At 45.0% G+C, this 18,835-nt stretch overlaps 1 protein-coding gene across 14 annotated transcripts in view; it reads right to left on the bottom strand.

The window, feature by feature from the left end:
* Window positions 1–18,835, bottom strand: part of LOC135243072 (calcium-activated potassium channel subunit alpha-1a) — a 166,514-nt gene that overhangs the window by 85,930 nt on the left and 61,749 nt on the right. For all 14 annotated transcript variants that reach the window (XM_064314577.1, XM_064314594.1, XM_064314689.1 and 11 more), the window contains exon 3: window positions 934–995. In XM_064314577.1, the coding sequence (XP_064170647.1) occupies window positions 934–995 (62 nt within the window). The remainder of the gene's footprint in view (window positions 1–933; window positions 996–18,835) is intronic.

Genomic DNA, 18,835 nt, shown 5'->3' with positions numbered 1-18,835 from the left:
GGTGATTTGCTGGTGGCGGTTGCCATGGAAACTGCTTCATGTTGCTTGGGCTCCATTGAAAAAAAAAAAGTCATAATTATGCAGCCAAGCGGAGGAGCGCAGTACAGTGAGGAGTAAAATTCTGTTACACCAGCACAGTATTCTCCAGCTGACACATTGGCACTATTATACAATAGTTTGTACACGTTATCTTGAAGATCATACTGGCGTGTCGTCTATATTGGCATACGGTACAATATTAAAATAAATATAATACTCTGTCCTTATAATACAGGCACATGATTGAGTGCACTAATAATGTACAAAGCCAACAGCAGACTATGCGTGTGAAAACACCAGGCACTCCGGTCAAATAGATTTACTAGTGGTTTATTTCAAACCAATGGCAAAGGCGTTAGTACACTTTATCATGTTAAGTCAATTTATTATGGGCATTTCAAGAGTGATGACATTAAGATACATGATACCCCATAAACAGAATTTCAGATTACGTTAACAATAATTCATAACATGCTTAGTCACTTATTACCGCAACAGGTCAAAGAGACGTAAGCTCTGCGATTCTGAAATCTCTACGACGCTGTAAGTGGTAATAAGAAGCTACCAGCACTTCTGAGTGTGGTTATATGGACTTACAGGGGTTATGAAGGGTTAAAACATGGTTGCATTTGTGCCAACATTACAGTACATGTGTCTGTGTAAGGCCCCTTTCAAGTCAAGCAATAATGTAATGGTCATACAACGATATGGCAACTTTACAAGAGGAATCCATCTTCCAAATATTAAAAAAATTTAATCATATACAAGTCTGTTTACGATATACTTGACTATCTAGTAGAGTATTCAATATGGAAACGGTATTCAATAACAGTGGCAAAGAGTAAAATGACATCCTTGATAACAACATGGATTATCAGAGAGGGAAGTACTTACTCAGAAGAGTCTATGAAGTATATTACAAGAGCTCCGATGCTGAGAGCAAAGACTAGTACCACCTGCAAGGAGAAAGAGTACACATCAGAACAACATGCACATCAGAACACCATACACATCAGAACACGAACGGCCAACATGCACATCACTCACACAGTCATGCCAACATGTACATCACTCACACAGTCATGCCAACATGTACATCACTCACACAGTCATGCCAACATGTACATCACTCACACAGTCATGCCAACATGTACATCACTCACACAGTCATGCCAACATGTACATCACTCACACAGTCATGCCAACATGTACATCACTCGCACAGTCATGCCAACATGTACATCACTCGCACAGTCATGATAATCACTTCCTTTTATAATACATTATCCGTTCACTGTCCAGATTCTACCAGAGACTTGCGTTACTAATTTTAAAGTTGGTACATTTTTTAAATTTTGTACAGTCACTGAACTGTATTCAATCAACCCTTGTTCTTAAATCTGGCTTACCGAAAATGCAAGTATTATACTTCATGGGGGAGGGGGACATAGTTTTACTGATTTCTGAACACATCGATCGGTGTTTATTGGCATAAATTACTACTTTTAATTGTCAGTCGGATTTAAGGACCAAAGTTGATTGAATTCCAGCCACTGCCTTAACACAAAAAAAGCATGAATTCCGAAGACTTTAAATAAGGTACAAGCCTCATTACGAGCTGCATAAAACCTGAGATAGGAGGAAATGCAGCCGGGCCTGGGAGCAGAGGACTGAGGGCTCTGTTCTCTAACCTGTAATTAGGCTGGAGTCACTCAATACCTGTCGGGGACGGACTCTCTCTCAAAGCCCAGGGTTAATAATTCACCTCCGACTGCTACGGAGCACGGTGAGGCAGGTACCGCTCACAGCGCAGGAAACAGGAAACGCACGCGTCTACAAACCCCGCTACCGCTCACAGCGCAGGAAACGCACGCGTCTGCAAACCCAGCTACTGCTCACAGCGCAGGAAACAGGAAACGCACGCGTCCGCAAACCCCGCTACCGCTCACAGCGCAGGAAACGCACGCGTCCGCAAACCCCGCTACCGCTCACAGCGCAGGAAACGCATGCGTCTGCAAACCCAGCTACCGCTCACAGCGCAGGAAACAGGAAACGCACGCGTCCGCAAACCCAGCTACCGCTCACAGCGCAGGAAACAGGAAACGCACGCGTCCGCAGACCCAGCTACCGCTCACAGCGCAGGAAACAGGAAACGCACGCGTCCGCAAACCCAGCTACCGCTCACAGCGCAGGAAACGCACGTGTCCGCAGACCCAGCTCAGCTCCAACCCAGCTCAGCTCAAACCCAGCTCAGCTCAAACCCAGCTCAGCTCTAACCCAGCTCAGCTCTAACTCAGCTCAGCTCCAACCCAGCTCAGCTCAAACCCAGCTCAGCTCTAACCCAGCTCAGCTCCAACCCAGCTCAGCTCCAACCCAGCTCAGCTCAAACCCAGCTCAGCTCCAACCCAGCTCAGCTCTAACCCAGCTCAGCGCTAACCCAGACCAGGTCAAAACCTAGTATATGGCTGCACCTAACACACATGATCCGGCCGACCAGTGGTGTAACTTCATCACTCAGTCAGATCACTCAGTCACAGACATTTGCGTTTGTAGGGCTGGCCCCACTGTTGCAGTCCAGCCAAAAAAAAAAACATCTTCTTAAACACACTGTCATTTAGATTTCTAGAGAGATCTGTAAAAGGATACTGCATCATGATTGCTCAATTACCACATGTATCAGTTGTGATCACTGGGTCAAATCTGATCTTGGGTAAAATATATGATTAAAAAACCTGTAAAATACAATGGGTAACACTCTACCTGAAGTGGGTCAAGCAGCTTTCTTGCAGACATAGTTCTCTGGTGTTACAGTACATAGCAAGCCTCTGAAACGTCCGAAACACGCATGGATATTATACCCAGCTCAGTACAGCTACAGCTATCTGAAACACGCATGGATATTATACCCAGCTCAGTACAGCAACAGGTATTTGTCCTGCTTTTTCAACATTACGTCACTACTGCAATAAGCCTTTCATGTTGTATAATCGTAGGCCCTGTCTTTTGTTATAAGGTTTTTGTACTGTACACACATGACAAGCTCTAAGGAGTTATGGCCCTTACTTAGAGATCATGAAAATTTTATGAAAACCTACTTCAAGTAAAGTGTTTGCAATTATTGGTTCAGTGGCGTAGAGGTGGTCCGACCTTGGGCCTGCTTCCCAAATGACAAAGCAGGTTCAAATCCATGGCGAAAGGACGGCCATTTCTCAGAACAACTTTCTACCGTGAATTTCCAGAAAAATAAATACAAAATGTGACACAATTTGCTCTACGGTATTATGAAAGCATTAAATCATCTTCTAAATGATGATAAATATTATGCTGAAGATGGGTAGGTCCGGGTCCTCGGGCAGCTTGTGCAAAAGCTTTCATTGCTGCTGCTTTTATTTTTATTTCATATTGGCTTGCTGTCGGCGAGGTTCTCCATCTTAAAGAGGTTAGCTGTGATAAGGACCCAAGGATAGGCTACTGATCTTTCCAGCGGGTTTAATAACATTAAGCACCTTCACGCCGTAAAAACCAAGAGACGCCTGGACCCTCAAGCCCTCCAGCCACACAGGCACTCACACTATAGGCTGCTGGTACATCACAGTGCATTGTATACACCGTCTACAGTATACATTACATACGGACGAGAGGTGACATAATATCAACCCTTTTAAAGAGCTGTCATTCAGAGGGAAAAACAGTCATTTCATTAAGAGGGTTCCTCTTGGTTGCCATTTGGTCATCCCCGCTCGGATTTCAAAATGGCTGACAGTGAATAATTAAGACCTGAATTCTTCTGTCCTAAATTATGGCACGCTCAAAGCACAAATGTTGATTTTCATCTGCGTATGCTGTCTAATAACAGGAAAAAAATTATTTAAAATTCAGTGCAAATCCCCCCTTGGTGAAAAGTTGTGCCTGTCCCATCGAACCCTGTGCCGTTTTCAAACCCGTGTCCACAGCTGAGAGCTGAATGGACACACTCAGGGTCAGAGGCAGAGGTGTCAGGAGGACAAAGCGTTCATCGCCGGTCGGTGGGGTCAAGCCGCAGGGTCTCAGCGAAACCCAACCTGAGGCACGCCGTCACCAGGGTTCGATTCCGGAAACTGGAGCAGGTAACAGGTGGAGCTGGGTCACTACGGAGACCCACAGACTTAGCGTCCCGTCTTACGCCCAGTAATCCGTTTGTCCCTCTCCTGGGAACACAGTGCTCACACTTCTCTGATTTCACTGAACATTCAGTCCAGCTCTGTCTGTGAGGCGTACATCGCTCAACACTGTACGCAAGTCCATTTGGTGCTTTGCTACTTAAACATTAGCTACTGTTGTACTGTAGTGCGAAACACTGATGACAAAAGTTATGAACATGTCAGATAATTTCTCACTTAATCACATGGAACAGCATTAAACACAAAAGGGTGCAGTATATGTCCATGATGTTTATTTTTTCACTTTAATATCCACCAGAAAATAACCAAAAGGTATTATAACCTGTTGTGCTAGTACACACTCACAAACATAATCGACATATTAAAATCATATTCATTCATGTCATTTAGACATTGATTGTAGAGAAGCAATATGATTATTACTTTATTCACTTATTCAAGCACACATACAAATTTAATAAACAGAATTACATATTTAATGGCCCGACTTATCTTGATAAGTTCTTCTTACCTTTATGTTCTACACTGATAATGCTGTTTTTAAAGAACCACACCATAACTTGTTAAACTCTGGTCTGAATTCAGTAAACATATGTCCTTGAGTTTAACTCACAATTTAAAAAAAAATAAGTTTTTCTCTCCCTCACAAATGGACAGTTGGCCAGTTCATGAATCAGCTAAAAACTAGAAGTACAAAGTTTGCTCATTGTGGCTTCAGACATCGCATGGATACCTCTGTGATTAAAAGGGTACGAGCAACACATCACTGCCACAGAGATAAACACAGTCTGAATCCAGGACAATATCACACTTGTAGACATAACTCTACATTATCATAACACAGTGCTTAGTGGGATGTCCTATTTTACATAATAAGTGAGAAGAAGGAAAAAATGTGTTTTAAAAATATACACAGAAATGCTTAACCTTAATCTTAAGATTAAAGTTCACAAACAGGTCAGACACACAAACACTAAACTAAGAGTTCTTTGTCCTTCAATTCCTTGTGGGCGAGAAACCTTCTCAATCTGAAATACTGAAAATATGTTTTTTTTAATCATAATTTGTACATGCTGAGAAGAAAATAAGACTTATAGCCATAGTATATAGTCACACTGTGGCCACTAAATATATCATATTTTTATTATTCCTCCCACATTACAAAATGTCAAAGGGAGCCAATTACAGATACAATGCCATTTAGTACATGACCACGACACCTGCATATACAAAAAAAGACAGAAAGACAAGAGCGATAAAGACAGGATCAAAAAAGGTTGCACACACGGGGCATAAAAAACATTTCACAATTTGTTAAAGAACACCACCGTGACCCTGCCTGTCTTTGCTATTTAGACGTTACACAATGGATGTCCCGAACAGCCAGTCCACCACATGCATAATGGATGGCGGCCAGCTGATTACTTTTTCCAAGGCGGTCTATTTGGACCGTTGCTGCGCATTGTCGTCCCGCCGCCACCGCGCAAATCCCGCGATGCATTTTTAATCAGTGGCCTTTCCATTTCAGTCCGGAGGTTCTCCGGGTATGCGCGGGCATCCAGACTGCGAGCCTTAACCCCGCGCATCTCTGGCAGAATGACAGCGTGCCTGCGCGTCTCCGGTAGCAGCGGCGACCTCCCCTTTAACATTTACACGAGACGCCATGACTTACGAGCGCAGGCAAGCATTGGAAACATCTATTTATACTCCCATCATAGATTGTGATAAGCCATTAAGTGATTATCCGCAAAACTCCTCGCATCGTTTGTTTTAATTACCGCACGTACGCGCATCAGCACGGAAATATTTTCTATTGCATGAACAATTTTCTAACGGGTTTTGTTTTTCTACCGTTTGCGTCCACAAGGGGGCGTGATTAGCTCATATAGATTGTTTAAGGCGACATTACTCACATCACAAAGTACATCGATCTGTTGTTCCCTAGTTCCAAATAACCTGTAAAGCCAGGGGATACCCAAACACCTTGCCGACAGCACACAGTCTGCATTCAATCACGATAATGTACAGCTGCATCAATCTACGGATGGCCTCTGAGATCAGAGGGCTATGCGCAAAGACATGGTACATCATGGCATGGCATCAGAGTAAAATGAAGGCACTCTTGCCCATCACCTCTTATTATCCACGATGTTCTCAGGCGTAGATTCTAAAAGGCGAAGAAGGCCGGATCCTCTACACAGGGGACGGAGTGATTAAAATCCCAATCTTGGCCTGACCCAGGTTTGGTCATTCATCTGTGAATTCTGAGCACAGCAGCGCCCTTGCTTTGAACTCGGGTCTGTAAGGGAGCAGCGGCCTGCTTCATGGCCAGTGAACAATGGCTGTGGAGTCGACCGCAGTAATTTCAGATCTTCCCGCTACAGATTCAGCGGCGATGCTCTGATGCGAGCCGACGCCCGCGGGCCTACACGGCCGGACCGCGGGGGGAAGCTGGAATTGCGACACGGCCGCCCGGAAATCAAGGCAGACCGGCGGTAAGTGTTTACATGCGCTGGCCTAACGACTCACCGGCACGGGATCAGAGTGGACAGCCGTTTGCCACAACATGCAGGTCCACGGCTTCCGCCAAACACCACACTGCCACGTTCGCTCCAATTTTAACCAACAACACGTCGCTACCCAAACTGTGTGTCCGTCCTGCTAGCAGAGAACAGCTCTCTCTCCGCCGTCACATGCGTCAGAGCAGGCTGTGTTCCCTCATTTCTACGGCTAGACACAGGAAAATCACCTCATTGTGCCTGCTGCAAAGTGGCCAGACGGCACACCCGACAGGGTGAGGACATTATAGGACTTAAATTATCGTCACTGACCAGACAAATTCCTGGAAATAGCGACTGGAACGAACACAAGATCGAACAAGCACCTCAGGACAGCAACTCCATTCAAATGTATCGAACTAAAGTGGATTCGGGTAGACGCCTTTTGCGTGGGGACAAACGAAGAGTGTCAGCTTTGGTTCGACAAATTCGTTAAAAGAGATCGCAATCCCAATCACAGTCCCAATCTATTTGATTCAGTCCAGTTTCTCCTTGTATGACAAGGCATTTGCGTTCCTGTAATGGGCAGTGACAGTGGAACACACATGTTCGGCGTTGCTAGGTGAAGATCGGTGTTGCTAGGTGCAGGCCGATGACTCGGGTTTCCCCTGCCTGCATGGTGCGGGGGAGGGAGGGGTGCTCTCTGCCCAGTGAGCCATGTTTAACCGCCCCCCTCGGCCTGGAGATCTCCCCCAGCCCCACGCAGGGCAGTGCGCTCGTGCAGCCCCCACCCCAGGGGCCCTCCCCTCCTGCAGCCCCCCTTCCCCGGGGCCCTCTCCATGAGTGGCTGACTCACCCACACTCACAGAAGCACGCACGCGGCAGAGCGAAACCCCCAGGGCACGCGCAGGGGCTTCCCCTGGTCACCGAGACGATGCTGAAACAAGCGGAATGCAGAAAACCGACACCGCGGCGCATCTGAGGCGGGACTCCGTCCGCTAACGCGTTCTCGTTACCCGTGCACTACGCTCACTGAGGCTACGTTAGCGTTTCTCAAGCAACCTCTCCGTACAGCCGCAGCACCGCAGCTACCGCTGACTTCCTGTACGATTGCGGTTATGATGGACGTGGAACTTCCTGCCGATGGAAAGAAAAGGTAACCATGGTTCAGCAATCAGAGTGGGCCTGAAATCCCTGTCAGTGTGTCCGTTTCCCTTACCGCAGGGGTCCTCAATCTTACCCAGAAAGGGCCAGTGTGTGGGAGCAGGTTTCTGTTCCAACCAAGCAGTTACACAGCTGATCCTACTAATCAAGGCCCTTAGCAAAGACTGTAGTGGTTGATTAGCAGAATCAGGTGTGTAACTGCTTAGTTGGAACGAAAGCCTGCACCCACACCGGCCCTTTCTGGGTAAGATTGAGGACCCCTGCCTTAAAGTCAAACAGAAAAACAGTAGGCCCAGTGCAATAAATAGTATTAAAGAAAACAAATACTGATATTAATCCTCCTTTATTCACTTGTTATTGTCAATGAGTTTTATTATCCTGAAAGACACAATAAATTGGAGGTCATGATTCTTGGAAAAGTGAAGCCTGTTTAACGTTGAAGTCTAAAGAATGTAAAATTGCACCCACTGAATCCACAGCACATATTTTAAATTCTATAACATTTTCTCTCTTTTATTGTGGCTTTAAATCCTTTACAAGGACTGGCAGAATGAGTTCTGAGACGCCAAGCTGTGAAAGTCACCGTCTGGCATTACAAACAGCACAAAGCACGTTCAGAGGCTCACAAATGTCTTATCCATATGTCGGGAGCAAGTTGTCAGGGCGATATGAACACAATGAAGATTACATCTTGCGAGGACAAATTCGAGTCACTGTCAGAAAAATCGAAAGTCCCTAAACCCCAGACACATTTCACACAGGGATGAATCCCTTCAGCACACCCAGCAATCTCATTTCTGTTTACTGCAGGTGAGGTTCCAGTCCGTAAATGCAAAGGTCTAACGGCAAATTCACATCATTCTGCTGCCATAGAGAATCGTGCAATCACAGGGCATCCTTCGACACAGCTCACTGACAGCCCTCCATCGTGGATGTTCAGGGGAAGTTTCTGATCAGGCTATTGAAAACGTTCGCGCCTCTGAAAAGCCCACTTTCAGTGCAATAATTGATTTTTCAGCAAATGTCAAAGAACACAGCAGGCAGTTCTTCACTGTAAAGCACTAATTCCACTGCCACGTAGTAATAATCCTATCCTGACATGTCTTATGTCTCATAGTTTTCAAGTGTTAACAATTATGAAATGAAAGACTTTATGAATTGCCTCAAGATCCTTTATATTACTGCATGCATAATATTTCAACAGAGGAAAGGTTACCGCCTCAATCTGCTATATTATTAAAATTTATATTTTAATTGAATTATATTGAATGCGTAGTGAAATACGGCATTTCTTTTTTATTAAACAAATGTAGCGTGTTCGTGACATAAGGGATTCCCTCATAAAGTTTTTTCTTGATCTTTACTGTACGTAACAACGGAGTCTTCAGTTTTTTTTTTAAAGTAACAATTATAGAATTTCTGGGAGACAAAAATCAACATTGTGGGTAAGGGGATATTTAGGCCACGTCGTAATAGATGAAAAATAACATTCTGCGTGAAGGGACAGGCCTGGGTTATGGCGGCTGCCATATTGGTGACACGGATGTGTGTCATGTGTGTCGCTGAAGGGAATTCCGTCCTCTCAGCAGCATGTTGTGAGTTTCAAGCAGTTACCGAGGCCAGCCAAGAAGGCTGTGATGTCATAATTGCTGACATTCCACATTCCACAGAGCAACTCTGTCCGTTTGAATTGTGCTATGTATTCAAATCAAACTTTTTTTCCCAGTAAAAAAAAAAAACATTGAATGTCCTTTACGGAGGACAGGTCACTGAGTTGGGACCGTGTCATCTGTAGAGGCTTGGCCATTGTGGAGGAGGAATGGGGGTTGCCAGTTTTAAGCCACGTCAGGGATTCCTGAGCCCAGGGTTAATCTGCAGTCTCCATTTTTACAACCTGGCCTAGCCGTCTTGGTGCCGAGGCCAAGTCTGACCCGGGAATGACCCATTCTAGGGCCGGGGTCCCAGTGATTGATATCCTTGGTGTCTGCCTGTGTGTGTTCTTCATCGGGGGGTGGGGTGGGGTGGGGTGGGTGGTAGGTGGGCAGGTGGGTGAGGCTGTTATACCTAAGGCCAACACCATGATTCTACATAATTCTGCCGAACTGGGTTGCTAACTCGTAAAAAAATAACTGTGACCTGGATACAATGAAAATTTGACCAATTGCTTCTTATGGGTATGAAACTGAAACCCCAGAAGCTAGCGCTGAAAGCAGAGAGCTTTAACGCTGTCTGACCAGCGCAGCGCAGTCTCCATGTCCACGCTCCGCTCTGTTATCACCACAGCGTAAAGTCTGCTTCCTGCCGAGAGCAGCTGCCACTGTTTCCACTCGCCTGTTCCCTCTCTCCCTCTCTCCGTTCACCCTCTCCCTCTCTCCCTCTCTGTTTGCCCTCTCTCCATTCACCCTCTCCCTCTCTGTTTGCCTCCTCCCTCATTCCATTCCCTCTCTCCGTTCACCCTCTCCCTCTCTCTATTCCCTCTCTCCTTCTCTCTGTTCCCTCTCTCCCTCTCTCCCTCTGTCCAGTCCCTCTCTCCCTCTCTCCGTGCGCCCTCTTTATTTCCAGACAAGCTGCTCGCTCACAGCAGCCTTTGCCATCTGACCACAAGGGGCTAGCACGCCCCCCTCCCCTTCGGTCCTGTTGTGGTTCCTAATATTTATACACTAAATGTTTTTTTAAATTATTATTATTTGGGGAAAAAATTTCAGAAACCATCCAAGAGTTTTTGCATTTCTAATTATTGCATTACAACATAAGCTCTCGTGGAGCTCACGCACGGACGGAAATGAAAATGGCAAATAAAAACACTGCATTTCAGATCACCCAAAGCCACAAATGCAACTGCACATATTCATCCTCAACTAATAACTCCATGTAGAAGAAACTGAGACATTCATACAAAATAAGTGACAGGTCAGAGCCATTATGGATCAAAGCTAAGGGAGCTCGAGCCAAAGTCATTTCTGTTTTTTTTTTTCCGCCCAGCAATTCTGTGGAGATTTTTTTTTTATGAAAGGTGAGCCCTGCGTGAACTATAAAAGAGCAGAACTGAAGCATGGCCGTGTCTGAGTGAATTTAAGCAGTTCCAGCCAAAGGTCATTTTGTGCTCTGGAAATTGGTCCTAGTCAGAGGACTGTCGACACAGTTCTCAATCCAAGTGGAAAAAATGAAACCTCCTCTTACCCACCCACCACGCAAAAGCCTGTCACTCCAGTAAATAAGCAATTTGCCTCCACTATCCATGTTCATTAAAACTGCTTTTAAGATTATGCATTTGAAAGCAATATGATTGCAACCAATTAAGCTAAATCTTATAGACGCACAGATTGACAGCTGAAAAAAGGATAGGAAAAAAACTAGAAGTAGCTTCAATTCCTCTTAAATATCTGCAGATTCTGATTTAAGGAATATTTATCATCCTTTCACCATTCAGATCCATTAAAAAGAATCATGACCAGTCAAGGATGCTATTCATTTTCAAATTCCTAAAATAAAAGTCACCCTATCAAAAAAATCCAAGTCAGAGGGGATTTTTTTTGGAACACAGTGACGCAACCCAAAATATGTTTTCCTGCCTTGCCAGTTTTAAATCACTGCACATTACAGTTTAAAAGGGTTAAAATCAGGTAATTCATCTCGGGGGGAGAGAGACTTATGGGATACAATGTTAATGCAGCCTTGTGTGCTATTTTCAGCACTCGTGTGTCTCTGTTATTAAACACTGCCCGCGGGAGAGTAGCAGTGACATAAGGAAGCCAGACAGATCCGTTTTATCAACACCTAAAGTGAGACCAGCGTAATCACACCCGAAGAGTTCAGAGTCACTGTTCACGCCCTGCTTCACGCCCTGCTTCACGCCCTGCTTCACTCCCTGCTTCACTCCCTGCTTCACGCCCTGCTTCACTCCCTGCTTCACGCCCTGCTTCACTCCCTGCTTCACTCCCTGCTTCACTCCCTGCTTCACGCCCTGCTTCACGCCCTGCTTCACGCAGCGCAGCAGCACACAAGGAAAGGATGCAAAGACCCCCCAGGCTGGAAGAGGCATTGTGTTCACACACCATTCTACGGCCTTTTCTATCCTGCTATAAGGTCATCAGTGGCTGTCTGTGTCTTTTTCCAAGTATAATAAAAAAACCAACTTACAGCACAAGGAGCTACAGTGGGGTCTGGAAAGCGCTTCTACGGTGCTATTTCTTTTTAAAAACACAAATCATTTACATAGCCGTATATTTACTGAAGCAATTTCATTTGAGTAACATCCTCAAGGGTGCACCAGCAGTGCCTCACCAGGGAATCAAACCTGCAACCCTGAAGTTAGCTCCCTACCCCATTAGCCCAACACTGCCACTTAACAGCTTTTGCGCAATTTTAAAACTAGATTAAACACAGACCGTCAGAACCTGAAAATGTCCGCTTGATTACGCAGATAGTTGAACAGGCTTTCCCACACAGACCACAGTCATATCAGTATAAATGCTGTTGATGTAGAAAAACAAAAAAAAAACATTTTGTGTGACACAACATGGAACCAATGTACCCACCATTATCTGTAAGCTTCTTCTTTATGACCACAAGTGTACAAGAGGGGCTCTAAGCTATCTGCAGGCCCTGGGCACAGTTACTGGATGCATGCCCACCCCTAGTCCCACAAGACACTGCACTACTTACATTTCATTCAGGGCCTTTAATTACCCAGGGACCTGGACTGAGCCTGAGGAGCAGAGCTACCTGAGTAAGGTGTGTGTGTGTGTGTGTGTGTGTGTGTGTGCGTTCACGTGGAAAAGCCACACGTGAAGAGCAGAGTCAGGCTTATCACCGAGCAAACAGCTGTACAATTTGCTTTCTTACAATGCAGTACGGGCCAGGGACTGTGGATTGTCAGGAGGTAAATAAAAAGGCTTTCAAGCAGAAAAAAGCTAATTACCTGATTGCTTTTTTCATCTTCAACCTTGCTCTGCGAGAACACAACACCAGCATATCTCACATTATGCAAGTTATAATGATTACCATAATCTAGTGTTCGGGTCTTAGCTTTGTGTCAACAGCGTAATAGCAAAAGGGAATTAGATGCCTTTTGTTGTTGTTTCCAAAACAGAGTATGATTTCACTCTGTATTTTAGCAGTTTCATTAAAAGTACCATTGTTATAAATTTTAAAAAATAGTTTTGATAATAATGCTGGCACATTCCTGGATTTTAGCATAAGATAAAAATGATGGGGCTATCTACAGTCTAGGGAAGCTATAAGCAGGTTTCCAGACATTAAGCTAAATGTCTCATCAGCAATATATTTTATTAATAATATAAATGATAAATAAATTAAAAACCAGAGAGAAAGGACAAGAAACAATCCAAGCCATTCCAGTAGTAAGAAAGGAGCACATACAGAAATATACAAAAATATACCATCACTGCAGGGCTCTGGAGTACAAAAAGAGTCAGTAACACTTCCACAACCCACAGCTCTGACTGCAAATTAAAACACTTTTTCTCACGCAGACTTCACCTCCATCGCTGCACCTCAGCTCTGCGAGGTGTCATTCTCCGCACGGCGCGAGCTCGAGCACCAGCACCAGCACGAGCACCAGCACGAGCACCGGCACCAGCACCAGCACCAGCACCAGCACCAGCACCAGCACCAGCACCAGCACCAGCACCAGCACCAGCACGCATCTCCGCCACAGCGTCTGAATCAGTGTTCATACGAGGGGGGGGGGGAATTTAGGGTCAACACCCATTAAATTGTTGCTACTCTTCTCATGAGGAAAGTTTTTTTTTTTAAACGATTAGATCACAAATTTTTGCCATTTCCCATTTGCATTATTTTGTTCTGAAAAAGCTTCCAATTTCAAAACCTGTGAAATCGAAGCAACATAATTTACTTTCAACTGCCTTCCTTTTCTTAATTGCTTTCTTTGACCGATATCTATCTCTGTGATGCCTAAAAAAAGCTCATTAGATTGCAATGAAGGGGAAAAAGCTGTTTTGTTTCAGTTGAGGAAAAAGAAACAAGTTTTTAAAAATGTGCATTAAAGACGGAGAAATTAGGTGGGGGAATATCAAAGCAGACTCGATTCACCTTCTTGCTGTTCCCAAATGTTTCCCTCTCGGTGAAATTAAAAACAAACGAGAGAATATTTCTAAACAGACAGCTGCATTCCAATTACAGCTGTGAGGTATTTACTATCGGCTGATGTTCTGGGCCTGCCGCCGCTGCAGCGCACCCAGTCTGAATGCTAATTAGGCCGGGAGAGCATCCTTACGGCAGCATCGCGCTCCGCGATGAGATTCTTAATATATCCTACGCGGCACACCTCCGGTTAGCGTGCGCTACACAGCCGAACGAACACCACGCCCGTGAAAACACACGTTCATGGATCTGGATCCAGGCTGCGCCCTCTCCAGACTGACCGGGTAGATTTCACTGTAAAACAAAATAAATCGAAAGGGACGTTCAGTCGTAGCGCGCCCGCGGAGATCAGCCGCTGGGACTGCAGCAGAAGACTTTTTGATCACATTTGTGGCCGCTGTTCTCAGTGATAGGTCCATCATCAGATGAACAGTGTGCGGAAATCAATTTGAAGGCCATTTCATCTCCTGTTATGGAACTGGTATTCCAAGATGAGCTTGCTGAAGTAAAATAACCACAAAGAAAATACAGAAAACAAAGAACATAGTGCTGACAGGGAAGGCCTTGTTGTTCCACAAAACAAGAGCAAAGACATAAAATGCAACCTTTTCCATATAGTGGGACACTATATACTTGAAACTAATGGAATCAGACAGCCAGAACTTGAAAATGTTGCCTTTATTATAGCCTATAGCTAGTTAGACAGGCTTCCCAGTACAGCAGCTCGCTGATTAGATCAGGTTAGCAAACTTGCCTAAGAACTGCAAATGTCAGAACTGTAATAGACAAGCCTTAACACTGCCAAAGCCTCAGCATTGGCCACATTAGTGTTAAGAGTGGCTTCATGTCTACAGCCTGTTGCACCCGAGAGGCAAACTGCAGTGTAGCTACCTCATAAATGTTCACAAATCCACAAAGAAATCTGCATGTCAGATGTGTAACTGTGTGGTTCACGTCACACGTGGAAGCATCGTCCTCCCACTCATGTCTGTGAGGGGCAGGCTCGCCCTTAGTCGCTCTGTTTAAAAAGGGCGTGTACAGAGGGAAGCTCAGCCAGCGCAAATCCTCTCATTCATGCCCCTGAGGACATCAGCGTGTCCAACCGTCAAATTTAGAGTTAAAAGTTAATTTACTTAAGTGCTCTTTTGAGTTTTAAACTGACATCCAGGACAGACAGTCAGACAGTCTCCCCTTTCCTACTGAGGGCCTCAGAAGCACTTCTGTTCTGCCAAAAGCGTACGTGTTTGCCCCCCGATGCGAGCGCTTTCTGAAGTACACCCCCACCCCACCCACCCCACCCACCCCAGTCTGTTCCTTCTAAAGCTACCCCTGTAGATATCCACAGGAGGTCAACAGCGTCGTTCCGACAGCCAGGTGCTGCTGCCAGCCAAAGGAGACGCTCACATCCTCGACGCCGCTCGCGTGCTCTACCTCGCCAGCGAAATCCATTTCAATAGAGATCGTAACTGCATTACCCGCGTCTGGAAGCCTCCCAATCTAATATGCCCCTGTAATCACATCCCGCGCGCGGCCGGGGCATCTGCGGTCTGGGGACGGGGGGCTGGCAGCAGCGGGCTCCCCTCTGAAGGGCATCTCCACAGACGCCATCTCGCAGAGGAGGAAGTGCGCCCATCGCCGCTTCCTGAGTGACATCATCGCCGAGAGCGCCACAAGTCGGGCCCATACGCGGGCTGGAGGATTCGGACGCTGCGGCATGGGCTCACCCCACCCCCCCGTAAATACAGTCTGTTTGAGTTAATCTGATCATCAATGAACTCACCAAACTGCATTTGTGAAGTAGGGGCTTAGCCCTTAAATCTAATCGCGAGTCGAATTATTGACAAATGGTGAACGGATCCTGGTCTGCGCCTGTTACAGATTAAAAATTTACCCTGAATCACAATATTTTTCACTTACATAAGGCTTAATTTGGGATAGGAACTTGCAACCTTCTGGTACAGTGTGCAATTATCAAGTCACTTACCCGCAAAATCCCTTTCCCTCTCTCTTGTTAAGTAAGCTCCCTTTTATACTTCAGATCAGTTTAATCCAGGGAAAAGGCCAGGATATAAAAGTTTAAGAGGATTAATTTGTCTTTTAAACTCGGTTAAAATGCTGAGATGTGGGGGTTTTCTGTCAGTACTTCACTTAGCATGTAGATATTTCCCGTTTTGTGCTGTGAATGAATATGCTGTGAATCAGTTGTAGAGCCAAAGAGGGCACACATTTCAGTTTTACTCTGAAAGAACAGAAAACTATCTATTATTATATTATTATCTATTATATTACATCCATCTATTATCTATACCCACTTATCCTGGACAGGGTTGCGGGGTTTGCCAGAGCCTATCCCAGTGTTCATTGGGCGAGAGGCAGGAATACATCCTGGATGAGCCGCCAATCTATTGCAGGGATAGAAAACTAGAAAGCACCAATAAAAAAATTCTAATCGTACATGCTCCAAATCCATAAAAGGCTAATTAAAGAATAACAGAGCATTGAGCAAGTTTCAAACTTAACTTCAAAACCTTTCTTTCTTTTTTTAACTTTAAAACCTTGCCTCAGCTATGCTATTTTCTGAAAAATCAATAAAAGTCCCTCGCCCAACTTTTCATTCACAAAAGTAGGTTTTTGGCAGCAGAAGTGCTCTGTCTTGGCTGAGGAAGCAGACTGGAAAGTGCTCAAGCACTTCAAATGGCTCAGAAGATGTGGTCACCAATCGTGAAACCCCTTCTTACTAACTCCATATCTACATCTCCTTCTTACTCCACATCAAAAAAGGGCATTAATACATATAAGAAACTGCTGTATAATATTGTCAAAGCCAGCTAATTAAAAATATGGCATAAGATTTATGGCATAAGCTTCTCAGAGGAGAGATTGAATATTCCTCTTTGTCTTTAATTCACAAATGAATGCAGGCGTAATCCTTCCTTTCAGCGATGCAGTTTACGGAGTCAGTTTTGCCGATGTCTGAAATCACCAAACTATGTCTGTGAAGAAGCACTTTTATTTAAAAGTCAAAATATTCTTCCAGCCCAGGCTCGAGTCATATATCAACAGTTCAGCATTATAAATTTATCCACATACCCACTCATTTATACTGATGATTTAAAGCCAATGTTATATTGGGAAGCTTGTGACAACATTTGTGACAACGTTCATGGAAAACAGATTGTCAACATATATTCTGAAATGTCAGGGAGGAAAAAATCTGCAAGAAAAAAATTTTTTTTTTCAAAATATATGGAGCTGCTGAAACAGATATCTGTATTCTGTACCCGCCATTAAACTGGCAGCTATCATCATTAACTCCGCACTGATTGGACCGCGCCCAACTTTTAAAAGTGCGCCCACCACACGCGCTAGGACACATCTGTTAACATTTCAAATACTTAACAGTGGTAGTAGGAAATTAAGACAGAGTGCATTCTGGGAAATATTAATGAATTACATCATTAGTGAGCATGACACATCGCTATTAGCATCTTTAAGCAGAAGCTACGCCTGCAGAACCTGGGTGGTATTTCAGTGACTCATGTGAGAGGAATCTGCTGAGCTTCAGCTTCTGATTGGCCACGTGGAGGTTCAATCACAGCAGCCGTACTAATGAAAAACATGGCTGAAAAAGGGGGCCATTACTGCCTGCATGCTGTGGCTGTTGATGCGTGTGCGCGAATGCACCTGCGTGTGAGTGTGCGTGTGCATGTGTATGCGCGTGTGTGTGTGTGTGTGTGTGCGTGCATGTGCGCGAATGCACCTGCGTGTGAGTGTGTGTGTGCATGTGTATACGTATGTGTGTGTGTGCGTGTGCATGTGCAGGTGTATGCGTGTGTGTGTGCGTGTGTGTGTGTGCGGGAGTAAACGAGCACTTGTGCATGTAGGTATGCATAGTGCACTAGAGACCACTGAATAATCCAAAGCGACAAAACGTAACTATGCGAGATGCGTGGAAGCCCCGCTGTCATGCACCGAGACGCTGCTCTGAATGACTAAACACAAAACAGAGATGAGCCTGGGAATATAATGAAGGGCACTGTCACTTCCAGAGCCACTGGTGTACAGAATCATCTGTCTGTGCTCCATGCCTCGCCAGGAAGCCTGCAGTACACAATAATCAGACACCCAGAGCACCCTGCAGCCGCCAACCTTCTGAAACGCACAGATTTAAAGGGATAATATATAATATTATTATATAGATATTATATTATTACCGTCCCGGAGCTGATTTAAAAGACTGAGAAAAGGCACCCGCTGAAGTGCTGGACGTCTCCACAGGCTTCAGCGCTGTGCAACGCGCTCACACCAAGCCAGACCATCCACGCGCTACAGACACAACGGCCTGCCTATAAACCTCCATAAGGTTTCGTCCTTCAGACTGTGAGCAATGATTAGAACTGGAGGGCTTGTGTTTACAGCTGTGCCAGTTATTGATCTCGGCTGGAGCAAACAACCTGACGATAGAACAGAAAACGCAGTTTCGTTTATTCATTTTTCTTTTCCCGTCGAGGAGTTGGGACGCCGACGCAGTGCTGGTCGGGGTGGGGTTTCTACCCCACAGGCCCACACAAAATGGCGGTCTTAGAGAGCAAGGAAAGGGTGTTCAAGGCAAAAAATAAAAATAACAAAAATGACCGGCCATCGATCACAAATAACCATGTAAAAACAGAAATATTAGTAAGAAAGCAATCAGCACGATGTGTAATATACACCTAAATAAGGGTTTGCCTATTGTGAAGCTCTCTAAATGGAATTTGGACTTGGACATGCGGAGGAATTGTAGACGTGAAAATCATTTGATTCAGAAACTTTAATTCACAGCCAATGGGCAACACAGCCCATAAAATC

This window comes from Anguilla rostrata, chromosome 2 (genome assembly GCF_018555375.3).
Source record: "Anguilla rostrata isolate EN2019 chromosome 2, ASM1855537v3, whole genome shotgun sequence".
NCBI classification, from domain to species: domain Eukaryota; kingdom Metazoa; phylum Chordata; class Actinopteri; order Anguilliformes; family Anguillidae; genus Anguilla; species Anguilla rostrata.
Note: the sequence above shows the minus strand (reverse complement) of the source record. Positions and strands in the feature narration are given on the sequence as shown.